The sequence below is a fragment of the Pyrus communis genome, chromosome 5 (genome assembly GCF_963583255.1).
Source record: "Pyrus communis chromosome 5, drPyrComm1.1, whole genome shotgun sequence".
NCBI classification, from domain to species: domain Eukaryota; kingdom Viridiplantae; phylum Streptophyta; class Magnoliopsida; order Rosales; family Rosaceae; genus Pyrus; species Pyrus communis.
This window is the reverse complement of record NC_084807.1, coordinates 1,359,820-1,384,990: the sequence shown is the minus strand read 5'-3', so window position 1 is coordinate 1,384,990 and position 25,171 is coordinate 1,359,820. Positions and strand designations below refer to the sequence as shown.

The 25,171-nt window shown below is 35.4% G+C and overlaps 1 protein-coding gene and 1 long non-coding RNA gene across 9 annotated transcripts; one reads left to right on the top strand and one right to left on the bottom strand.

Annotated features, from left to right (window-relative positions):
* Positions 1 to 11,909: 11,909 nt before the first annotated feature.
* On the bottom strand, positions 11,910 to 12,606 carry LOC137735034 (uncharacterized). The gene is made up of 2 exons (XR_011068597.1): positions 12,204 to 12,606; positions 11,910 to 12,119 (listed from the first exon to the last, which is right to left on the bottom strand). It is a non-coding gene; the product is annotated as an uncharacterized lncRNA (long non-coding RNA).
* A 4,406-nt stretch (positions 12,607 to 17,012) lies between these two features.
* On the top strand, positions 17,013 to 24,128 carry LOC137735568 (putative disease resistance protein RGA4). Of its 8 annotated transcripts, none has more exons than XM_068474997.1 (8): positions 17,013 to 17,412; positions 19,142 to 22,094; positions 22,240 to 22,317; positions 22,575 to 22,621; positions 22,730 to 22,778; positions 23,285 to 23,555; positions 23,637 to 23,780; positions 23,930 to 24,128. In XM_068474997.1, the coding sequence occupies exons 1-3, from the start codon at positions 17,110 to 17,112 to the stop codon at positions 22,290 to 22,292; spliced, it is 3,309 nt and encodes a 1,102-aa protein (XP_068331098.1). In that variant the 5' UTR covers positions 17,013 to 17,109; the 3' UTR covers positions 22,293 to 22,317; positions 22,575 to 22,621; positions 22,730 to 22,778; positions 23,285 to 23,555; positions 23,637 to 23,780; positions 23,930 to 24,128. The 8 variants fall into 8 exon arrangements, with proteins under 8 accessions (XP_068331098.1, XP_068331097.1, XP_068331096.1 ...); XM_068474996.1 differs by having other exon boundaries at positions 22,547 to 22,621; XM_068474995.1 differs by having other exon boundaries at positions 19,142 to 22,145; positions 23,339 to 23,555.
* Positions 24,129 to 25,171: the final 1,043 nt, after the last annotated feature.

The following is a 25,171-nucleotide window of genomic DNA, read 5'->3' as shown; positions in this document are numbered from 1 at the left end:
AAACAAATTTCAGTTTATTAAGGGTGCACTTAGTGGGCTTGTTAACGCCAATCGAACCATATGATGCATATGTCAACAATATCAACATTTGTCGAAGCAATCTCATGAGTGCTATCGAGGGCATTTATTGAATGTTGTCGACACAAACTGCCGAGTGCTGCCGTGAATATGCCTAACAAGCATTACATCACACTTGGTAAAAAAGAAACATGTACCAAATATTTGGAGGATCTCCATTGGACCTTCACATGCTTCTTTCCCAGCCTTGAGTGGTCCTGGGACCACCTTCGTCCCAATGTACATCCACCATGAAAAGAATGCACATGCAATCTGTGTTTACGAATCAATCATTTAATTTATGGATGTCAAACCAATTGAGTACAAAGAAGAGAAGAAAGTTACAAGATCACAAACCAACATATGAATCATAAAATAGCAAATTTTTTTATTAATTCTTAACGGTGTTCCTAGTATACACTATACATCTTTAAGACCTCCATAAACCTCAAAAGTCTCGCCTTTATATATTAGGAAAAAATATCTACCTGGAACTACCAATAATCTCCAAATGAACAAACCCCGTCACGGAAATGGTGAAACCGATTCACATCTCGAACCAGAATCTCTCTATTGGCGAATTTGGAAATGAACTTTGAAACGGGGTGACAATCTTCACATAACTTTAAGTTCTTGGAAATCCTAATAACCCTCTTTCGGAATTTATGAGTGCAAATGCAATTGCTAATTTTTAACTATGGCTTAATACTATTCGTTCCTTCTCTTCCTCATGGAGACCATACAGGACAACTTTAGTTTGCGGCTTATATCCCTGGTCTTTCATCTCTGCTGACAATTCAGCCAACAATGCATGGAGCTGCTCCATCTGTGGGTTAAACTCGTAAATGGAAATGAATGAGTATATCTTCCTTTTAACTTCAATCCAACTCCGACCTGGGACCTTTTGGAGTTCTCAAGCTTCTAAATGCTTCTTCGCTCTTTTTACTTCGTCCCACAACTTGGCTTCAGCATAAATATCAGCTAGAAATACATAGTTTCCAGCATTCCTAGGCTCAAGCTCAAATAGCCTTCTACTTGCTCTCTCACTAGCCCAACGTTACAATGTATTCTACATGATCCAAGAAGAGCGCCCCAAACTTTAGCTCCTGGCTCAATCCGCATATTATCTATGACTTTGGCTGCTTCATCTAACCGATTGGCACGACCAGGAAGATCCACCATACAAGTGTAGTGCTCAACACTTTTATATAATCCATGTTCTTTAACCATAGAATCAAACAATATTTTCCCCTCTTGAACAAGACCTGCATGACTACAAGCCATGAAATGTGACTCGGTGAAACTCCATGATTGATCATGTCTTAAAAAATTTGTATTGCCTTTTTTCCATATCCATGAATGCCATAACTTGAGATCAAGGAATCCATGAAACAACATCCTTCTTATTCACCATACTGAAAACCTGTTCCCCCAAGTCAAGCTTCCCCATCTCGCATACATTGTTACAAGATAGCCCACAAATAACAATTCAATCAGTACCCAATTCAAAAAATTATCAGTGGAATGAAGCAGTGACCTGGTAACAGGTAACGGGGATTTCGACAGTGGTGTGAGCCGGAGCATTGTGGACGACGATGAGGGCGTCAGCTGCATTCAGTGCCCATGGGCCGGAGAGATTACCAACCTCCTCCTTCCTCGTAGGAACCCTGGAAGTGGAGATTCCGTAGCCAGCAATTGCTCTGGAAAACCCCAAACGCAGAGCTTGTAATTGTCCTTGGGATTAACGGCCCGGCAAAGACCACAGCGGGATGGAATGCCGAGCAGGCGTGAGCTAGAGTAGCCATGACCCTTTCCCTTTCGCTTTCCCCTTCCCTTTATTGGTGAAGAAGCAGCAGCATTGGAATTGGGGATTTCAGAGACTACACTCAAATGGCTAGGGATTCTGTGAAGCACTTGCGACTACGTGGACTTTGGCAGTCCCAAGCTGGCTGCCCAGGCTACATCTCTCACCCAATCACCGTGCATTTGAAGGTTTTCAGACTTTCTTGCTGACCTACACAAAAGGTGAAGTTGGATTCAGCTGGTTCTTTGCTTATACTGCTGTCCAGACCTCCAATCTGAGGGTTAAGTTGTCAAATACCATATACTAACTCACTCTCTAATATTCTGGCAATATCACAATCACACTTTTATCTCCACCAGTCTCCGCCGCACGATCTGACCTGGAGGTTTAGACCGTGACCAATGAATGGGCCACAATAAAGTCCACGAAGATGTTTGATATTGCTTTAGTAGAATGCTCAGTAGACTGTAGTTGTGATATATGGATGAGGATACCCGGGAATTTTAAGGATTCTCACATCATGATCGTTAATCGTATATCGTACGATTAATTTTCGTTAGGTATTATTTATGTTTTATTTTAAATAAATAAATTTAAAATAATTTTTAACCGCACAATGTATGATAAACGGTTAAGATGTAAAAATCTTTAAAATCCCCATAACTTGGATCCGGATGAAATCCAAATCCATGATATGTCATGTGACATGGTTTTTACAAGCTGATCACTCAGGTAGGAAAATATTGGCCAAGTGGAAGCTGATGTTGCATTGCATCAAAAGTAGATTTGGTCATGATAACATGGGGTATGAAAGCTGAAATGTCAAAGTATGGATGTCATTATCTATAACTAGCCTTTATAAACACACTCATATGCGTGCAGAAGGTATTTTTTGAATCACGGTGAGCTACGCGTGACTTACACGTTTTAAATGTATTTATATGCGTGAATTGACAAAAGAAAAGTTAAATATTTGAAGTAAACGAATAATATTAGATCATGCTAGAAAGAAAAGAAAAAAACCCCCTCACAAACCAATCAACCAGCTGAATTCACATTGTAGATAATATCGTTTGTTCAAAAAATAAAAAACAATCATTTGACAACTAATTTAATCACATTATTATGGGCGTGCAAAAGATTTTTTTTATAACCAGCATTACACGTCTCTTAAGATGCTTTGAACGTGTTTAAAAATAGAGAAAATAATATTTAATGAACAACTTATTGAATCACATTATTACTAGCATATTGTGAAGTACTAATTAAAAATAATAATTGTACAAAAAAATTTAATTATTAAAAAATATTATTAAAATGATGAAAATACCGCGCATTATTTGGTGCATTATTTTTTGTTGCTTTTGAAATTTTTTGTTTTAGGAGCTTTTTTGTTCAAAATTTTTTGATCAAGCTTATGATCCCAAAAAAGATTGTTGACTTTATATATAAAGATTGTGACAAATCTTTATTTTTATTTTATGTATGGAATGGTGTAATCAATCAATACTTTATTAAGCCACTAGACTAAAGTAGAATGACTGTGTTTTCATTTGTATGATTGTAAGCAATCAATACTTTATTAAGCCAATAGAATGATTGAGTCTTCCAATTTACTAGAGCACTGGCAAACGGACATGGATTCTCTTGGGATCCATGTGTCCTAATTCTAGGGATCTATCAATTTGGATCATTAAAATTTGATTCAACAGTTAAATTTATTATAACTTTTAAAATAAGCTCATGTTTGTAGCTGTTGGATCAAATTTCAATGGTCTAGATTGATGAATCCCTAGGATTAGAACATATGAATCTAGAGAGGATCCATGTCCCTAGCAAAAAATCAACTTTCAATTACTGAGACCAGCAGTAACATATTGACTGGTATTCGTTTTCATTTTATACATGCAATTATATGTGAGTGGCTAGACCAATGAATTGGCGGGTTCCAGGCCAACGAATTGGCCGGTTTTTGGGTACCATTTCAAATGTCCATAACTTTTTCGTTACTAAACCAAATTGAGTGATTTAAAAACCAAAGTTGTAGTACTCAACGAGATGAAGAGAATGGTATATTGAAATATAGCTAACTCGCCGTGGTTTGGCCGAAAAATGCCTTGAAAGGGGCGGTGCTCGTTGAAAAATTTGGAAAAGCTACTCCGAGCTATTTCTGCGATTCACACATATACATAACTTAAAACAAGCTTCGATCTAACCCTAAAACACATCCCAAGGGTTTTTAGAAGCTTACTAACGTCGGAAAATCACGAAACATGTCTGAGAAGACGATGAATACTGTCGGCCGAGACGGATAGAAAGGTTTGGGGGTTCTTTCTTCGTTTCTGAAAACACAGGGGTGATGATGGTGGTGTTTAAGTTGTTGTTGTGTTGTTGTTTGAGTGAAAACCCTCGAGGAGGGTTGGTTTTTGAGATAGGAAGGAGAGGGCCGAGAGTGAGGGAGAGAGAGAGAAGAGTGAGCTGTGAGAGACTCGGGGAGAAGAGAAAGAAAAAGGGCAAGGGGAGGGTTGCCACGTGGCAACCAAAGAGAGGAGGAGAAATCTGAAAAGGGAATTCTAATTGCGTGAGGATAGAGGACCAACTGCAAATGTCATAAACTTGTAGGGAAATTGTGAAATTTCATAAAGTTTTGGGGGTGGGGTTTCACAAATTTGGTAATCCAACTTCTGGTTGCCTAATTGACTGATAGTCTAATAATTAAAGTCACTGTCGTAAGTAAATTCATTGTTACTTATTAGGATGGGTTATTTTGGTGCAGTTCTAAAATAGTGTGAGTTATTTTATTATAGTTTCATAAATAGTAGTTATTTGGTTCCCTTCTAGAAATAGTGTGGGTTATTTTGGTTTAGTTTTCAAAAATAGTGTGTAATTTTGTTGTAATTCCATAAATAGTGTAAGTTATTTTGGTCCAGTTTCAGAAATAATGTAGGTTATTTTGGTTTAATTTTGAGAAATAGTGTGTAATTTTGTTGTAGTTCCATAAATAATGTGAGTTATATTAGTTCAGTTTTAGAAGTATGGGTTATCTTGCTGTAATTCCAAAAATAGTGTGAATTATTTTTGTTCAGTTTTAGAAATAGTGTTCGTTATTTTGCTGTATTTTCAAAAATAGTGTTTATTTTGTTTCCTTTCAGAAATAGTGTGTGTTATTTTTGTTCGGTTTTAGAAATAGTGTTCGTTATTTTGCTGTATTTTCAAAAATAGTGTTTATTTTGTTTCCTTTCAGAAATAGTGTGTGTTATTTTTGTTCGGTTTCATAAATAGTATGGGTTATTTTGCTGTAGTTCCATAAATAGTGTGAGTTATTTTATTGTAGTTCCATAAATAGTGTGAGTTATTTTATTGTAGTTCCATAAATAGTGTGGGTTATTTTGGTTCTGCTTCAAATATAGTGTAGGTTCTTTTGCTGTAGTTCCAGAAATAGTGTGAATTATTTTGGTTCAATTTCAATATATGTGTAGTTTTGTTGTATTTCAACAAATAATGTTGATTATTTTGGTTCAGTTTCATAAATAAAGTGAGTTATTCTGCTGTAGTTTCAGAAATAATGTGAGTTATTTTGTTTCAGTTATAAATATGTAATTGTGAAAAATCCAACAAAGTAAACATGTCAAACCTTTTTGTTTCAATTAATAAGAGACTCCCACAATATTATCTCCCATTAATTCCAATTGCATGTTTGTGTTCTTATCAACTAAGGAAAATAATTAGGAGTCACATGCACACCATAATATTCAGAAAAACTTGGGCAGATAGAATTGAACAACATTGTCCAAATCATAAACAGTGTTTGTATGGCAAGAAAATGAACATTGATTTTATATCACATACTTTGCCAAACAACCTGTTTCTCTTATCCAACCCCGAATTTGCTATTTTAAACTTTTTTTCAACCAAATGAACCTTCAGTGAATGCATGCCCTTTAGTACTGCTTTTTATTTTGTTCCCTATCAGAATTAGTGTGAGTTATTTTGTTGTAGTTCGAGCAATAGTATATGTTATTTTGCTGGTGAATTTTTTGTTCAATTTCAAAAATAGTGTGGCTATTTTATTGTAGTTTCATAAATAGTGCGAGTTATTTTGTTGTAGTTTTAGAAATAGTGTGAATTATTTTGGTTCCGTTTCAAGGATAGTATGGATGATTTTGCTGTAATTCCAAAAATAGTGTCTAATTTTAAAAATTTCGTACATGTGATTTTGAAATGATTCATCTGAATTCATGTATCCAATTAATGTCAATAAACTTGAAAGAGTGGATTTTGCACTGTTAAATGGTATCAAGGATACAAATATTTAATAGGGAGCTTTAATGGCTTGAATCAAGATTATTTTAACCAAAAGTCATCCTATAATTTTCTTTAACCAAAAACACTTCAAAATTAACCATAAAGACAAGGGCCCAAATTCTACACGGATTGAATTACAGAGCCCAACAAGGACAAAAATAAGTTTCCAAACTTGCCCCAACATAGGCAAAAGTAATTTTTCAAAAAGGCGCTGCTGACAATTATAATCGATCCTGGTAGAAAAGATGTGGAGTTATTCTTGATGTTGAAATATCATATGTCTGTTTTAAGAATGGAAACTATGATCTGGCAGCCAGTGGTGGAGATATAGAGGAAGGAGGGGGTGGCTGCCCATCCGCTTGCCAAAATCCAAGTCTAGGAGTGAGTCTTAAGCACCTCTGGGTCGGCCGAAAATTGGAAACCACGGTGGCTGTCTATTTATGCTGCAGTTTGTGCCCGCACCTCCGGCCACCAGAATTTTTTCCCAAAACCCGAATTTCGCCACTTTGCTATGGTCCTCTGTGCTGCGTTTTGGTTTTTTCTGGGACATGTGGAAAGAAATGGGAGTCCCAATAAATTAGGCCCATTGAACCTAACAAACAAGATAAAAGACGTGTAGAAATATCAAATGCTATCTAGTTTGCTTTCCAATACAAAGTTTTGGATCTTGTGGACCTTTTCTTCTTCGGATTAATCAGACACCATTAACCATATAAATGGAAATCTTAGATGCACCACATCTGTAAGTAAAACCAAAGATTATCAAGTCGATGTTTCGGTGTTTCTTGGCCAAATCTAAAAGTGGTATATATATTTGTGCATTGTCAACATCTTTTAAGAGGAGAGGGTGACCAATCTCTTAAGAAATGGTGGGGATAATTCATTCTTTTCTTAGACCAACCATAGGTGATGACTGACGACACATTCATGCATTTGCTCCCAAAAGTTGAAGTTGTATCCGTTAGTTCACGTGTCATATTAGTGGTCCACTAAAGTTCACAATGAACTAAAAACTAATTATTTTTAGAATTGAACACTGATTATTTTGAAACTCAACACGGAAACTATTAATATTTCTTAAACTGAACACTAATCATTTCTAGAACTGAACAACGACTATTTATTAAACTGAACACTGGTACTATCACTATTTCTTAAATTGAACATAATTATTTCTCGAATTTCACACGGGTACTATCAATATCTCAAACTGAAACCGGTACTATCATTATTTTTAAATTGAACGCAGACTTTTCTAAAATTGACTATTTCTAAAACTAAACATGGGTAATAAAAAATCTCTGAAACTCAACACGAGTACACTATTTTTTGAAAATGACTATTTATGAAACTGAACACGGGTACACTATTTATGAAACTAAAAATGGGTACACTATTTATGAAACTGAACACAAGTACACTATTTATGAAACTGAAAACAAATACACTATAACTAACTATTTATGAAACTGCACGGGTACACTATTTCTAAAACTAAACACGAGTACATTATTTATGAAACTGAAAACAGGTACGCTATTTATGAAACTGAACACGGGTACATTATGTCTTAAACTAACTTTATGAAAATGAATACGAGTACACTATTTTTGAAACTGACTATTTCGGACCCCTTAATATAAAAACATTGAATTTTTTAATAATATAAAAATGGATAAAATTTCGAATTCCTTAACAAGATTAAACTAGTTAGAAAATACATAAGACCTAAGGAGAAATATGTTAGATCCACAAATATACATCAATTTGGTTGAAGGCTATACCTTAGCAGACCAAGTTGCAATTTTGTTTGCAACTTTGCATATATATACACTAGCCTTCATGCACACGCTCATGGGCGTGCAAAAAACATTTTTTGAATCACGACATGCTATGCTTGACTTATACGTTTTATATGTATTTATATGCGTAAATTGTCAAAAGAAAAGTAAAATATTTGAAGTAAATAAATAATCTTAGATTATGCTAGAAGAAACCCCTCATAAATCAATTAAAGCAGCTGAATCTACATAATAAAATCGGTCTCTATTGAATTTATATTAAGAATAGAGAAAATAATATTTAATTAACAACTGATTGAATCACATTATTGCTAGCCCATTGTGAGGCTAAGTCCACACCTCCCCTCCCCCTTAATGTAGATAATACCATTTGTTCAACCAAAAAAAAAAAACAAAAAAAAAAAAAATCATTTGACAACTAATTTAATCACATTATTATCCACGTGCGAAAGATCTTTTTTATAACCGGCATTACAGCCTCTTAAGATGAAAATTGCATTATTTCCAACTTGGAACCTGCCACTCTTGTTCCCTAAAGACTTAAAAAGTAAACTGTATGATTTTTCCTCTAGTTTAGGTCATGTGTCAATGAGTACCCCCACCATTTAGACAACCCATTTTCTGATTATTACATTTTTTTTTGTTAATTTTAAATGATTGTCTCATTCCATAACTTCAAGACCATTCTTCAAATCAACATAACACATCAATCCGGATCCTCATATATATAAATAGTTGATTTTTACTTGTTGAAATTTGAATAGTTCAACTTTATCATCTTTTGAAATTTCTATGGAAGAATAATCCTCCGGATGCCAAAAAATCTTTTGATATAGCTAATTAATACGACAATCTTCATTCCTAACTTATATTGTATGCGTGTTGACTGGTATCCTAGATCCATGAAGTTTCTTGATTCACCAAGCACCCACGCTCATCCAACTACATCCCAAACTATTGTGTTTAGTTTATGATTCACTAGCCTTCATGCACACGCTTGCATTTTTTAAATCACTATATGCTATGCGTGAGGAGAGAAGAACCTAATTGGGCAGTGAGGAGAGAAACCAGGAAAAGGAATGGGGGAGGGTGATTTGTGGAAAGTGATTGGCTGTTTGTGTGAGGGAAAGGAAACACAGATCCCCTTTTTGTGGGATTGTTTGACCTTCAAAGTTTGTACAACCTTTAATGTACAAATCAGGTTGCTTACAGTGTTTTAGACACTGTAAATTCGTATTTGCGTGTACAAAAATATTCGTGGTTAACGTACTTTAACGAGGTGTAACTTTTTCATTACAGATCCGATTCGAGTCTAACACGCGCTCACGCATTCATAACAACGAGTACAATTTAAGTACGAAACCAAGAAAAGAAACAACAGTCGAAAACAACATCCACGTCATATTACACTTTTCCCCAAAAGGGTAAAAATGTCAAATTACACAAACAGAAAGGAAATTACAGTGAAAATTAGGGACGTGTTATCACAAAAAGCAAGATTATGTTTAGCCTTGTCAATAGAAGTAGAATTGATTCATACGAAATACATCCATGGGTGTACAACTACAATTTTTCAAGATCAATGGACTACATAGTTTACAACTTTCAGGTCCATATACCACATCTTCTTCAACCATAGTCATAAAACAAGAATTGAATGATTTAATGAATTCAAGTTATACTCTTACATGAGCTTCAGAGCCAAGATTAATCGAAGTCCTAAGACTGGTCACACTATTTTCTCCAAATTCTATATGTTCTTCCACAAATCCGAGCTTTAATTTAAATAAAAGTCAAGAAAATACCTTCAACAACCAAACATCACCAAATGGGATTGCATTTCCCAATTGTCGAATTTAAAAAAAAAAAAAAAATCACATGCGGGTAAAATTTAATTAGTCATAACGAAAGAGGGAAAATAGAAAAGGATACAAAAATTTGTTGCTCTAACACCTTTTCTCTGCAAAACAAGAATCACTACAAAAAAAAAAAAAAAAAAAAAAAAAAAAAAAAACAAACAAACAATTTAATTTGATGAGCAATTAAATTTGCTGCAATTGGAGCTTGGTAATGTCGGCAAAGAAAACCACAGAAAATGGCTTCAATAAAGTAGTTGGGAGAGGGTCTATGAAACGGTGCCGTTGTGCAATGGCGCAAACGAGGTCTGGTTTGAGGTGTTTGTCGATGAATTCCTCGAATTTTTGAATTTTGTGGTGGAAGATGTCCATGAACCCTAGATTAGACTGGATTAAAATTCGACAGCACAACCATCTCCAACTCTAATATCCTCTTAATATCGACTTCCGTTGGCTCAGCAGTCAATATTGCTCACTCCATACTGCCTCCCCGTCGAGATAGAGATGGCTGAAAATGAAGTTTGGGGATCTAATCTGTGGATTTTGCATGGTGACAGAGATGGAGCTGCGATGTGAAATTAAAAAGAAAAAAAATGAAAGGTTTCGAATGTTAGGAAGAAATGTGGGAAGGAGACAAAATAAATATATTAAACAGACAAAAGTTTGCAGTCATCGGTAAAATTGGAAACTCAATATTTGGGCTATTTAAATTGAACTGATTTATTGGGCTTTATTTTAATCATTAAATAAAGTTATTACATAACTTTTGATTAAAATTTAAAGTTTTGAAATCCTTGTCATTAATTTTTCTTATAATATATAGTAACGTGTGGGCCTAGGGAGTGGGAGAGAGAACATTTTTTGAAAATCAAATCCCATAGACTAAAGTAGAATTATTATGTTTTAGTTTATTATGCCACTAGACTAAAGTAGAATGATTGGGATTCAACCAAAGAAACTTCATAGCATACTAAATTTAATAATATAATTTGTGAAGATCGATGAATAAAGTAAAATTGTAAATGGGTTTAAAAAGTACGGATGAGGTTCCCCTCGGATCCTCATTGTCTGGTTGTAATCGATATTGGACTGAGGTTTGAAATCTCCTCAATCCAAATGGACCCCAATTTATGACTTTCTTTGTCCCCATAATAAAGGGTTTTAGCCTTGAATTTCCTCATTCCTCATTGTCTGATTGTAACCGTTCAGAACTTGTGAAAATGTTGGTTATAATTTTGTTTAATTAATTGTAGAACCAAAATTTAAATTTGAGATTTCTTCGGAATGGTATATTTATATGTTTACTAAAGTGGAATGGAAGTGGGGAAAAAAAAATGGAATTAGATTCTTTTGAAATCGATTCTGTAGTTTGATCATTTAATAACTTTTAAAGAATGAAAAAATAGGCGGAGTCTACTCAAAATCAGTAATTATACTCATGAAAATCAAGAACTCCAATACTTAAAGGGCATGAGATTTTGACTCCAAGAGAAAGTTGCGAGATGGAGAAAAGAAGTATTTGAATTGTGTGAGATTATTAGAGTTTTTTGAAATTTGTCCTAAAACTTTTATTTTTAGCCTCTGTCCTCTAAGAAGGACATTAAAAATGGAGAGCCTTCAGGGTACTTGCTTCCATTTGGAAGATGGCCCTCAGGCTAATTTCATAGCATCTGATAAATAAACTAAAATTCTAGAAACCAATTTTTAATAATAATAATAATACTACTAATATCTCATCATCCCTTCCACTTTTACTGTAGATTCCGGAAACCAATTTAAATTCATTCATTAATTCTTGGCAGCTCCTAGTGTGGATTATATTATCAACATAAATGAACATTATTATATCTCATCATCCCTTTACTTTTAGTGTACAACTAGAAAGTTTTACCCGCGCGTTGCTGCGGGATTAGAAATTGTGTGAAAAAATGTGTTTAAAGGTATAAACACATCAACTTTATCACATCTAATTGAATTACTGTATCAACATATTGACGCGCTTAATATGAAAATCCATAAACTATTTGACAATATGAAATCCAACAATCTCTAAAGATGAGAAATGAATGTAGAAATTCAGCAATCTCTAAAGATGAGAAATGAAAGTAGAAATCCTACCTCATATATATTAAAACAATTAACAAATTCTCAGTAAATGATCACAAAAGAGGTATAAAAAAGTAATTCAATTTCTTAATTTAAATCAGTTCTCACCATAACAAAATAATGATATCGTTTTCACATTAACTTGGATTGATTTCGATCACCAGCATTAATAAAACCAGTGACTTCAACCTGTGCAAGCAAACGACCAAATTAGATGCAAGCCAACCAACTTCGAATTTGACCAAATAAAAAAATAATTACAATTAAACTAACCTTTTATTCCCATATGAAGTAGTTGTTGTTCCCTGTTTTGCCTTTGTGACCTCTTCTTCCCATATGAAGTAGGTGCTCAATCAGTTGATATAAACCATTTACTTGCCATTTTATTTATTCTTTACCTTTTGTTATTGTGATGTAATTCGGTAAGTCATTCTTATTGGGCGGTTATATTTTTCTCTTAATTTTGTTTGACATTATTATTTAATCAAGGACAACACTGTTTATACTAAAAAACTGATTAAATAAACTGTGTAAAGACAGTGAGATAACAACATTTGGCAACTATAAAGAGTAGTTAGTTTGATAGACAGCTTCAAAACAAAGCATGTGCTAAGAATCTTAAATTTCGACTGTAGTCAGTTTGATAGACAACTTCTTAAAAAATTGGAAAATGAGAATAGATAGCTTCTTAAAAAATTGGAAAATGAGAATAGATTTGTTGAATTTGTGTACAGATAAATTAAAACTTGTACAAAAAGCAAGTATAAAGAGTAGTTACCTAATCTTTTGGAAGAACCGGAATCTGTTTTTGCAGCAGTTGGAGATGACTTTTTTTCAATAGCTTGATAGGAACTCGGTCAAAGTCCTGCGCATTTTCTTCTGAGATATCTTCTACATCACTGTTTGAAATTGGTCCAAAGATCGGCAAACATGAGCATGCAATAGTTTAAGATTTGGACATTGGTAAAACAAATTATACAGTTAGGAATGACCTTTGTTCAGAACTGGCAAAAAGACATCTTCTGACCGAAGAAGAATGGGAAAAGTAGTTTAAAGGAGGTACCCTAGGAAAGGGAAAAGAAAAGGATTGAAATACATGAAACAAAATTGTATCACAATAGAATTATATTATGAACAAAATAAGGATAGACTGTGTTTACCTAGTGTTTTTCTACGCGAAATAAGTCTGGTTTTGTATGAGTTGGAAATGACCTTTTTCTGGCAATTTTACAGGATGTCAAGAAGTTTTTGCCCGTTTGTGTATGCGAAATGTACATTAAATAAGAGTTTGATTAAACATATGAAAAAAAATATTGATTAGTATGGTGTAAACACAAAATTACACATATCAGTCAGGATGAGATTGCAATTGAGGGTTAAACCCCTCAGTCGTCATATGCATTCACAGAATGTAAACTGATTGGTATGTTTAAGCAGTAATGATGATACTTTTGGTCTAGCATAGTTAGCAATATGTGCAGTACATGTATTACCCTAATTGTATCTTATTATTAATCATTATAAGACTAAAATCTCTCCTCAAGCTTGTAAAGAAGGTTGAGTTTAAATTGACTTTCCTACTTTGAACAAAACTTTATTCAGATACCTCAAATAATCAGAATCATATAAAAACCAAGCATCCTAGTAGCTAGCTAGTACATGAAATCGTGGTTTCACTGATTATATTAAAAATATTAGGAAATTTTTTAGATACAAAAAGCAAATAAAGTTTGAAAAATCACTCATTGAATGTCCCAAGAGATCCTTATTTACAGCAACATTTCCAATCCTGGCTAGCCATCTTCCATATTGATGACGTCTGCTACACAGAGAAGAAACAAAACAAAGAGATTTTAGAGATTTTTATTTGGTATTTATATTATTTCTCATCGATATTTTATCTAAATTATTATATAAAATTATGAATGGCTATTAAGACCTTGTAATTCTTCTGTACATTCAAGCCCCTCTTGAGAATCCATTGTTTTTCCTGTAAAGACCGCATTATGTTAGTAATCAATTAGCATTTAAACGCTGTTGTATATATAAATCTATTGAATGCATGATTAGTAGCATGAACTAAAACAACATGGTTTGACAGTTAAAATGGTAAGCCAAATTATATGTCAAAAAATGCTTACCCAAGTAAACTGAAGATTCATCATTTGATTGTAATTCCCCAGCTAATCAAAGAAAAACCAAAAATTAAAAAATAGAATCAGCATATAGTATGGAAAATAGTCAGAACAAAAGCAGAATTTGACTGGAAAAAAATGCACATTTCTTGTAATTAAAAACATCATTGTGTTTTCTTGACAAACCTTGCTTCCCTTCCTGCTCTACCCTTCTTTGTTGCAACTACTGTCCCACAGATGCACTTCGTATTGACCAGTCCATCTATACCTGATCAATAGAAATGCATCAAGAAATATAAAAAAAACTTAGCATCGAGGCAACTGTTCTTTACGGTTTCATATAACAAAAATGCTCAATCAACCATGAATAAACAATAGCAATCATCGCTAATCAATCTTTCACCAAGAAACAACCAAAAAGCATACTTTTGAATATGCATTTGCGAGTAAATTTGTTGTCATGCCAACGTCAAGCTCTGGCCACCGAACTTATGACAATTTCCTCCGTGCAACGTTGAAGTTCTAACTCCTGCAACAAAATGCAAGAACTTTCATAATTCTTCCAATTCCTTTCTACATTCAACCAAACAAACACCATGTACTTGTCCAACCAATCTATTATAAACTCCTTCCACGACAAAACGTTCATTTCACGAAAAATTAAAAATTCCTACCTTTAAACTGCTCCAGAGGCATACCTTTGAAGATGCATTTCCCAATAAATTTGTTGCCAATCTAGCCATCGAATCAGAATGTCAACCTCTAGTCAGTGGCCATCAGAGAAATTTGTCGATGTAGGATTAAATTGCAACTTTTGGAACAAAATGTTAGAATTTTTATCATTATTTGAATTCCTATAACAAAACAAATAAAACTAATTCTTGCAGACCTTTTGCGTTTTCTACCATTCCAGAGTCCTTTGATAATCTAACAGTCATCTTTATAAGCATTGCTAGAGCATGAGATTGGATAAAAATGCAAACATGATCCGAATTTTTAAAAATCTTTACGATAAAAAAAAAATTTTAATTTCTATAACCTTTTGATTAGTTTTCAGACTTACAATGCGTTTGTGGTTTTTTCAACCCCAACGGAGGTACCGCGAAGTAACAACATAGGGCAGATCCCATGGAAGCTCTTAGACAATTAGTAAAAGATGAATGCTTACAAAACTGAAAACAAAAATATTTAATCAAAGAAAAAAATACATACTTGATCACAAAGGGCTTGCAGCCTTGCAAGCTTGTAGACAAAAACCCCACTATTCGAAGACCAACGTTTCCTGAAAGCAAAAATCAAACCAGATCAGACAGCCAAAAGAAAATCACCAAAAAAATTTAAATCAGGTACACAAAAAATCAAACCAGTTCGATATTGAGACCTTACGAAATCTTGGCGTCGGGGACGTCATTGACTGAGTGCTTCTCGACCTTGAACTGGAGCTGGTGACCATCGGGAAGTTCGCTGTTCTGTTTGGCCAAGAATTTTGAGCTTCAGAGAGAAAGCTATGCAGGAAAATTAAAGTAGATGGAGTTGACGAAGAGCAGCTAATTCGGAGTTGGATGATAACGGCAAATGGAGAACGAAGAGTTTCTGGGAGACAGAACAACAGAGAAAAGGGGAGAGGAAAAGAAGTGAAAAGCAAAACCACAGAAAACAAAACAATCGAACTCAAATTAGAGGAAAAGAAGTGAAAAGCAAAACCACAGAAAACAAAACAATCGAACTCAAATTAGAGGAAAAGAAGTGAAAAGCAACAGAAGGAAAAATAGTGAAAAGAAAGGGAAGATGCCAGAAGACGCTGCGATGGCCGACAAGTGGAGTGGAAGGGCAAAAATGCATTTTTACTGTAGAGAAGCCTAAGCAAAAGGCAGCCATGACAGCATTGTAAGGACATTTTCGCCATTTTACTGCTCTAGAACAGTACCACATCAGTTTGAGTTTTAGTATATATAAATGTTGTTTCACTGGTAGTTTTCTAATGGTTACATAGTTTTGGCAGTATTCAAGCTTATATCAAAGCAATCTTTGCCTTTCATCTTCCACCTTATGAGATGAAGACACTTGACAAAAGAGCAGCATTATTATTATTTGTTTTTTTCTTTTCTCAACCCTCATTTTGAAACTAGAAATTAGAGTAGATCTATATTTTCTCATCCGAAAGAAAGCTTCAGAAGTTGGAGTAGATTAATTTTCTCAGTTGCTCAAACATAAACAACAATACAATATATAATTATTAGTTATTAATTACCCAATAAATGTGAGGATCGATGAATAAATTAGTAGGGAAGATACCACTAAAATTGGACTGATTGCTTCTATTTGGAAGTGTTGGGTGTAGAAATGTGCAGCGCTGGGTGTACAAATGCGCTAATGGCGGGTATATAGTAGTGTCTGGGCCCAACGAATGGGAGAGAGAACATGTGCTGGAAATCAAATCCCGTCATCAGTGGAAGACAAACAAATCCGTAATTGTTGTAATTGCGTTTTCTTACGGGTCCACACGACACAAGCTTTACTAGAGCACTAGCTAATACTTTATTAGACTAAAGTTGAATGATTGAGTTTTCCCATTTGTCTGATTGTAATCAATCAATACTTTATTAAGTCACTAGACTAAAGTAGAATGATTGAGTCTTCCAATTTACTAGAGCACTGGCAAACGGATGTGTTCTAATTCTAGGGATTCATTAATCTGGACCATTTAAATTTGATCTAACGACTACAATTATTATAATTTTTAAAATAAATTTTTATTTATAGCTGTTGGATTAAATTTTAATAGTCCAGATTGATGAATTCCTAAGATTAAAACACATGGATCCAGAGAGGATCCATGTCCCTAGCAAAAAATCAACTTTCAATTGTTGAGACCAGGAGTAAAATGTTGACCGGTCTTCGTTTTCATTTTATACATGCAATTATATGTGAGTGGCTGCATATAAAGACTAGCAGGAAGAGCCGCTCTTTCACTACGCAAAACCATATTCTCACTTACAAGCTTCTACTTCACTTTTGTTTTTTTCTTGTCCCGAATCCAAGAAATGGCGGAAGGAGTTCTCTCCAACGTTGCAGGAGGGATCATTGAGAGGCTAGGCTCCCTTGCTTTCAAAGAGATTGGATTGATTTGGGGTGTCGAAGATGAGTTCCAGAAGCTTAAGGAGACAGTTGCAGGATTTCAAGCTGTTCTTCTTGACGCTGAGCAAAAGCAAGCCAACAATGAAACCAAACTGTGGCTCGAAAGCGTAGAAAATGCAGTCTATGAAGCCGATGACGTGCTGGATGAGTTTAATACTGAAGCTCAACAGAGACAAATGGTGCCTGGAAATACAAAGGTATCAAAAAAGGTACGCCTCTTCTTCTTTAACTTACTCAAAACAACTTGTTTTTGGCTATAGATGGATCATAAAATAAAAAATAAGGTTAATCTCAGTTTATTTCCCTAAGATTTTGTAGTTTTTAACATTTGGTATATGAAATTTTTTTATCCTTTAAGTTTTCCGTCAAAACCTTCGTTAACTGATGACATGGCACCCAACGTGGATAATGATTGGGCAACAGGCCTCAACATGGAGAAATTTTTGGTTGTGACGGGAATATAAATAGTACATCACATATTTTAATAGGAGTAGTGAAAAATTTTATTTTTTAAGTTATTAACGTTTTAGGACACATATCCCATCATTTGTATAATGACACGTGATGTACCATCTCTTATACCAATCACACTGAAAAATCTCTTCTCAACATAAACAGTAAAAGTTTAAAAAATAAAAACTAAAATAATTTAAAATTTTGAAAAAATAAACCTAAACCTTTCTCAATCCCTTTCTTTTTCGACTCCCCCTTTTCTATACAACCACCACCTTCTCCACCATTCCTCTCCTAACACCCACCGTCTTCTTCGTCCTCCTTATCCTGCACCCCAACGCAGACCCAGACCCAGACCCAAACCCACGATGGCCTCACCCACCGAACCCAAATCTCGCAAGTTCCCACCGCCCTCAACGCCCAATCGGACCCAGGCACCAATTACGGATACTTTCATCGTTTCAGTGCTTTTTCCGTTGTCGTTTTGAAGTGGGTTGGATGCGTTTCGGATCTCGATCTGGATTCTGGAATTATGGATACTCGTAAAAGAGAGCGGCTTGAAGGTTTTGGCTTTCACTCTAAAGGCACCTTCCAGAAGAACAAGCAAGGTTCGCTCTTTACTTTCTCTCACTCTGTTCTTGTGATTTTGGTAGATCTATTGTTTTTTGTTGGTTTGGGTTTGAAGCGGGAGAAGAGGGTGGTGGGAACTTGAAGAAGGAGGCGCCGTCACTCAAAAACAACCAGAACCCGCCGTCCCCACTTCTACGCCAAGCTCAGATTTGCAGAGACTGGAAACTGGAAAAATTGGGAGATTTGCAGAGACTGGAAAAAATGAGAAATTAGGATTAGAATTTCTGGGCTGTTAGTGTAAATTCATGGCGGATTAAGGGTTGAGATTAAGGGTTAATTAATCTCCCTGTGAAATTGGATTCACATGGGATTAGGGTTTTTGTAATCGCTTGAATAAATTATAATGGCTTCAACGGCGTGAGAAAGAGAGAGGGATATATGTTTTTAGTTTTTTTTTTTTTTTTAATTTTTTTTACATCCACATGTCATCATATTAACACATAGCGTCCCGTTATTGTTCATATGGACGTCACATCATCAGTTAACAGAGATTCTGACAACTTAACGAATGTATGATGTTGTCCTAAAATTAAGACCTGAGGTATGACTTTGGAATGAAAAAAACTTCATGTATCAAATGTTGAAAACAACGAAACTTCAGAATTGCAAACTGATATTAACCCTAAAATATATTACCAAGAGGCTTGGTGAGGATGCATCTCGTAGAACCCTATCAAAGTCATATCTATACCACCTATTAGGAATACATAAGTCTCTCAGTAACTCATAATTAACTGCAAAAGTTCTCTACATTATTGTTTTGAATGTTTCATGTAACTTACTATTACAAAACTCCATTAACCTAATTAATACAGTTATATCTAAATAATGTTATTTCTACTTAAATTCTTACAGGTGCTCCTTTTCTTTTCTAGCTCAAATCGACTTACTTTTGGGCTAAAGATGGGTCATAAGATAAAAGATGTTAACAAGAGGCTTAATGAAGTTGCATCTCGTAGACCCAATGACTTAAAAGATAATTGTGTAGATACACAATTCATAGTGAGAGAGAGGGTCAATCACTCATTTGTTCCTAAGGAAAATATTATTATAGGGAGAGATGAAGATGTAAAGGCAATAATCCAACTTTTGTTGGATCCCATCTCAACTGAGAATGTGTCAACCATTTCCATAGTTGGATTTGGAGGATTGGGGAAAACTGCACTTGCCCGACTCATATTCAACGATGATGTGATTCAAAATCATTTTGAGTTGAAAATATGGACATGTGTCTCTAACGTATTTGAGTTGGATATAGTTAAGAAAATCCTTCAATCTGAACATAATGGGATAGAGCAATTGCAAAATGATCTTAGAAAAAACGTAGACGGGAAGAAGTACCTACTGGTGTTGGATGATGTGTGGAATAATGATCTGGAGAAATGGCTTAGCTTGAAGTGCTTGTTAATGGGTGGGGGAAAAGGTAGTAGAATACTAATTACCACTCGTAGTGAAACCGTTGCGACGATATCAGACACAGCTAAACCATACACCTTAAGGGGTTTGAATGAAGAGCATAGTTTGTCTTTATTTAAGAAAATGGCTTTTAAAGATGGAAAAGAGCCAGAGAATTCAACAATTAAGGCAATTGGGATGGAGGTTGCAAGAAAATGTCAGGGAGTTCCACTCGCTATAAGAACGATGGGTGGGATGTTGCGCACCAAAGATCACGAAACAGATTGGTTGAATTTCAGAGAAAAGAAACTTTCAAAAATAAGCCAGAAAGAAAATGAAATTTTACCAACACTTAAACTAAGTTATGATGTGCTCCCATCACAGTTGAAGCATTGTTTTGCTTATTGTAGCATGTTCCCACCTGATTATGAGATCTCTGTACAAAGATTGATTAAACTTTGGGTGGCGCAAGGGTTCATTAAGTCATCCAACAAAAACGAGTGCTTAGAGGATGTTGCGTATGAATATTTCAGGGAGTTGTTTTGGAGATCATTTTTTCAAGAAGAAACATATGAGTTTGGTATGATAAAAAGTTGTAAAATGCACGATCTCATGAATGAACTTGCAAACTTTGTGTCGGGAGACAGAAGTGCCCTAGTTGAACTGAACCAAAAGAATTTTCATGAAAAGCTTCATCACGTATCTTTCAATTTTAATATTGATTTGTTGAAATGGGAAGTACCAACTTCCTTGCTAAAAGCAAATAAGATACGAACTTTTCTTTTTCCTCGCCAAGTGTCTCACAGATATAGAGATTCGTCATTATGTGATTCATTTTGTGCTACAATTGTTTCAAATTTTAAGTCATTGCGTATGTTGAGTCTTAATGAATTGGGAATTACAACATTACCTAATTGTCTTAGAAAAATGAAACATTTGAGATATCTTGATCTTAGTTGTAATCGTTACATGAAGAGACTTCCAGATTGGATAGTTGGACTTTCGAATTTGGAAACACTAGATCTCTCTGATTGTCGGGAGCTTGTGGAATTGCCTAGAGACATTAAAAAAATGATCAACTTAAGGCATCTCATCTTGGAAGGCTGTACGGGGTTGAGTGGAATGCCGCGTGGAATTGGTGAATTGAATGGTGTTCGTACATTGAATAGATTTGTTTTGAACGAAAGCAATTGTTTGGGGAAGGGCGGTAGTGCTGGTCTTGCTGAGCTGGGGACCCTTAACGAATTAAGTGGACACTTATATATTTATTATTTGAGGCATGTGGTGTCAGAATCAAATGTTGGTACACCTCTCAAGGACAAACAGCATCTTTGTTCGTTGCATTTAACCTGGATACTTCGAGAAGATAAAAGCGTGGTTGATGAGGAGGATATTATAAAGTCAATGGAAGTATTGCAACCCCATTCTAATCTAAAGCAGTTGGAAGTGTATGGCTATAGAGGTGTGAGGTTTGCGAGTTGGTTTTCTTCTCTCACAAATATTGTTAATCTCACATTTCGTGATTGTAACACATGCCAACGTCTTCCGCCCTTGGATCATTTGCCTTCCCTTAAGTCTCTTACATTGGCTGCGTTTGAGAAGTTGGAGTACATATCAGAGAATGAGAGCAGTAATAGTATGAGTGATGAGATGATGAGGATCTCATTCTTTCCCTCCCTGAAGGAGCTCTGGATACTTCATTGCCCTGTTCTGAAGGGATGGTGGAGGGCCCACATTCACAACAGTGCTTCTTCATCAACGGAAAATCTGTCGTTGCCTTCTTTTCCTCGTCTTTCTACATTGAGGATCAAGGATTGTCCTAATCTAACTTCCATGCCTCTGTATCCAAATGTGGAGAGAATACATCTTGAGAAGAGCAGCTGGAAGGTTGTTGATTCCTTGTTTGTTAGAGTAGCATCTGATATTACACATGATGTTGGTGTTGATGTTGATGTTTCTGCCTCTTCTTCTTCCCCTCCTCTCTCCAAATTAACACATTTGTCACTCCATGGAATTGAGGATTTGGAATTTATACCGTCGGAAGGGATGGGCAATCTCACGTCACTTCAGGGGCTTGCAATTAACCATTGCCCAAATTTGACAGCACTACCAGAAGGGATCGCCAACCTCACATCACTCCAATCGCTTTCCATTGGAAATTTTCCAAATTTGGCAGCACTACCAGAATGGATCGCCAACCTCACATCACTCCAATCGCTTTCCATTGGAAATTTCCCAAATGTGGCAGCACTACCAGAAGAAATAAGCAATCTCACATCATTGCGGCATCTTCGAATTACTCATTGCTCTAATTTGGCGTCACTGCCAGAAGGGATTCGTGGATTCCCCTGTTTAAATGCATTGTACATTTCTGATTGCCCCATGTTACTCCAAAGATACAAGAAAGAAACTGGTGAGGACTGGCATAAGATTGCTCGTATCCCATACGTTAGTATTGATTCAGGTGCATTTTCTAACTGTGAAATATTGAAATGCGAATCTTGTTTCTTAATTTTATTCTTCATTCATCACTACCAACATTTTATTTTCGTTTTCAGATGACATACCATATGGATCAAAGATTTCGTCCACACTTCTGCTTTCTCAATGAGCAACACCAGTTCCACAGCAAAGCGGTATGCATTCCTTATCCACTAACTTCCAATTTTTTCCCCAATTTTGACCCCATAAGAAAATGAATCATAATTTTGACCCAATAATATGCTCTTCATCGGCATCTTTTTATCTATTTTCTGTTTCATCACATCTAAATTAATAATTTTGGTCCAAAAAAGGAATCTAAATTAATCAACTTATGTGGATGATTTGATGAAATTGGTTGTTCTTTTATGGTGGTATAAATAGGGTGTTCATCTAGCACTTTTTGTGATAGTGTTGTGAAGATTGTGACGGAGCAAATACTGTCATGGCCCAGGGCAGGTAAATGGACCTCAGAACAGTCTTCAACAGTTCTCTTTATTTTTACGTTTTTTTTTCTTTCACTGTTTTCTAAATACCCATCTAACTTTCTCTAATTGTCTTTTTCAGGTGCTAAACTTGATACTTGTGGATAGTGGCCCGAATACAATGAATTTGGGTATGGAAATTTGATATATATTGGATATTGAAAATACAGTGAATATTATTCGGTTATGGTTTTGAATATCGTTATAAGGATTTCTGATTTGTATCCGTCCCCGAATTCAACCTGAGTAATATATATACATTATTCGCCAAATCCATTACCTTGAGAATACAAAAGTTGCGTTGTGTGAGTTGCATTTTGTGAGAATGTTCAAAAGTTTTGAATCAATATCAATGAGAATTCAATGGTACTAAACCAACATCATCAATATTTTGAGTTCAACACTTTAGCTTTTATATTCCATAAGATCTGTTCATTGAATCATTTCAAAATTTGAATGTATAGCTCACTATTTGGTGCTCTCTGATCTGAAGTTTTCAGGTTCTGTTGAAATTTCCTCTCTTGAAACTAACTATTGGGTAAAGTGATGAACATCCATGGGATACATTTTAAATTACGCTCTAATGTTCTTCAAACTCAATTGAACTTGGTTACCGGCTTTTCTTGATCTTAACCAGGTGATGCATGGTTCTTAAATTCTCCAGAAGAATCGCTGGGATTTGTCCTTGCAGATGAAGGTTTCAATGTATTGTTAGGGAATGCGCATGGAACACGTTGGAGTCATGAACACACATCTTCATCAGAAGAGAATAATGTTTATGCTTTATTGTAGGATTTTTAGGATTGGAGTTGGCAGGAATTGGCTCCATTTCATCTATCAGAAATGGTGCGCTGCATATATTTGACTTGACAACAAGCTCCAAAGTCTTTGTTGTTGGACGTTCACAGGTCTTGCACCTCTTCATCTACTTCACATCTCCTTCCCTAGCTGCTACTTTTGGTGTTTACTCAATTTATTCATGTTGTTAGGGAACAATCATGTCTTTAACTGCTCTCACCCAGCCAGATATAGCAGAACTAGTTGAAGTTGCCGCTCTTTTCTATCCAATATCGTACTTGGAGCATCACTTCTAAATTTGCACCTAGAATAGTCAACATATATATGTTGATCAGGTATTTTTTATCTTCTTCAAAGTATACAGCATGAATAGCTTCTGTAATAAAATTGATGTATATGTTCATCTTTTCAGATGATTCTGTTTACTCAATGTTATTAGATTCTATTAGTAGTAATCTTGTTATCTTCTGTACATTATATGCAGTGAATGGGGCATCAACCTTTTGGATTCAATATGTGATGGTCATGTTGACTGCTTGGTGTGGTTGTATATGATTTTGCTTTTGATTGTCGGGGTTTAGGTACTATGTCCCCCCCGTTGTATGTTTTTTATTCAAGTAATATAATATGGGCGTGAGGGCCTAGCCCCCCAGCTTCGACTGGGTTCCAGCCCTCGTTAAATATTTTTTTTTATTATATGTTAATGTATTGAAAAAAGCACATTTTAAGCGTTCGGCCCGAGCACCAGAAAACTCAAGGCCGGCCCTCATTTAAAGGGCGGGGAAGCATCCACCCACGCAACCTTTTTGTTTTGCAGAATATAGCTTTAGCAATTTCAGTCAATAAGGGTGTAAAATGTTAAAGATAGAACCCCACGGGAAGTGTAAAAGTGTGCAAGGTGCATAACCTTGTACGCTAACTTGCTCTTTCAATTTTGAAAGCTGAGAAACTGTGTTAAAAAAACAATGGGGCAGAAACAATTGAAGAATATGCTTCTACCGTGGCCACTTCTTTTCTATTGAATCAACTGAACGGTTCATATTACCAAAGGGTCTTAGATCTTAAAGCTTTCCCGATCATTGAATTGCTGCTTCCGAAAGACATAAGGAAAAACTTCGTACATCAGAAACAGAGCTTGCAAGTTAAACTCTAAACCATTCCCCTCGACTGACCGAATGTGGTGATCATAGAAATGAATGCTTGGAGTTGAAGCAACTGCCTCGTGGAGTCGAACATTTTACATGTCTTCGAGAATTGCACTTACTAATTTCTCATAAGCGGATTGAATGAAATTATACGTGCACGGAAAAGGATGCTTGGATCGTTCCAAGGTTATATGGTTTTTACTGTGTCATAATACTTGCACAAGGAAAGTATTTCTTGTAGAATGTAGTTGCAGGATTGTGTTGGAGATCAAGTGAATTGAAAACACCACCCCAAAGTAAAGCGAAGCAAAGGCCAACAGAGATCAAACAGCATAGTAAAGCAAAGCATCGATCCAAATAGGCACCGCGCATCCAAGACGGGGATTTCTCTAGTGAACAATGAAACAAAAACAGTTAGATCAATTGGTCCATAATAGTTGTGTCATCCAAAACCAGGACAAGCAAAGGGTTTTTCCATTCAGAAATAACAACATTAGAATATTCCAAGTCTATAAAGAAACACAACTACCATTAGAATGACAGCGGACCGAACGTGCGTGTTCAAAGACATCCATGACATA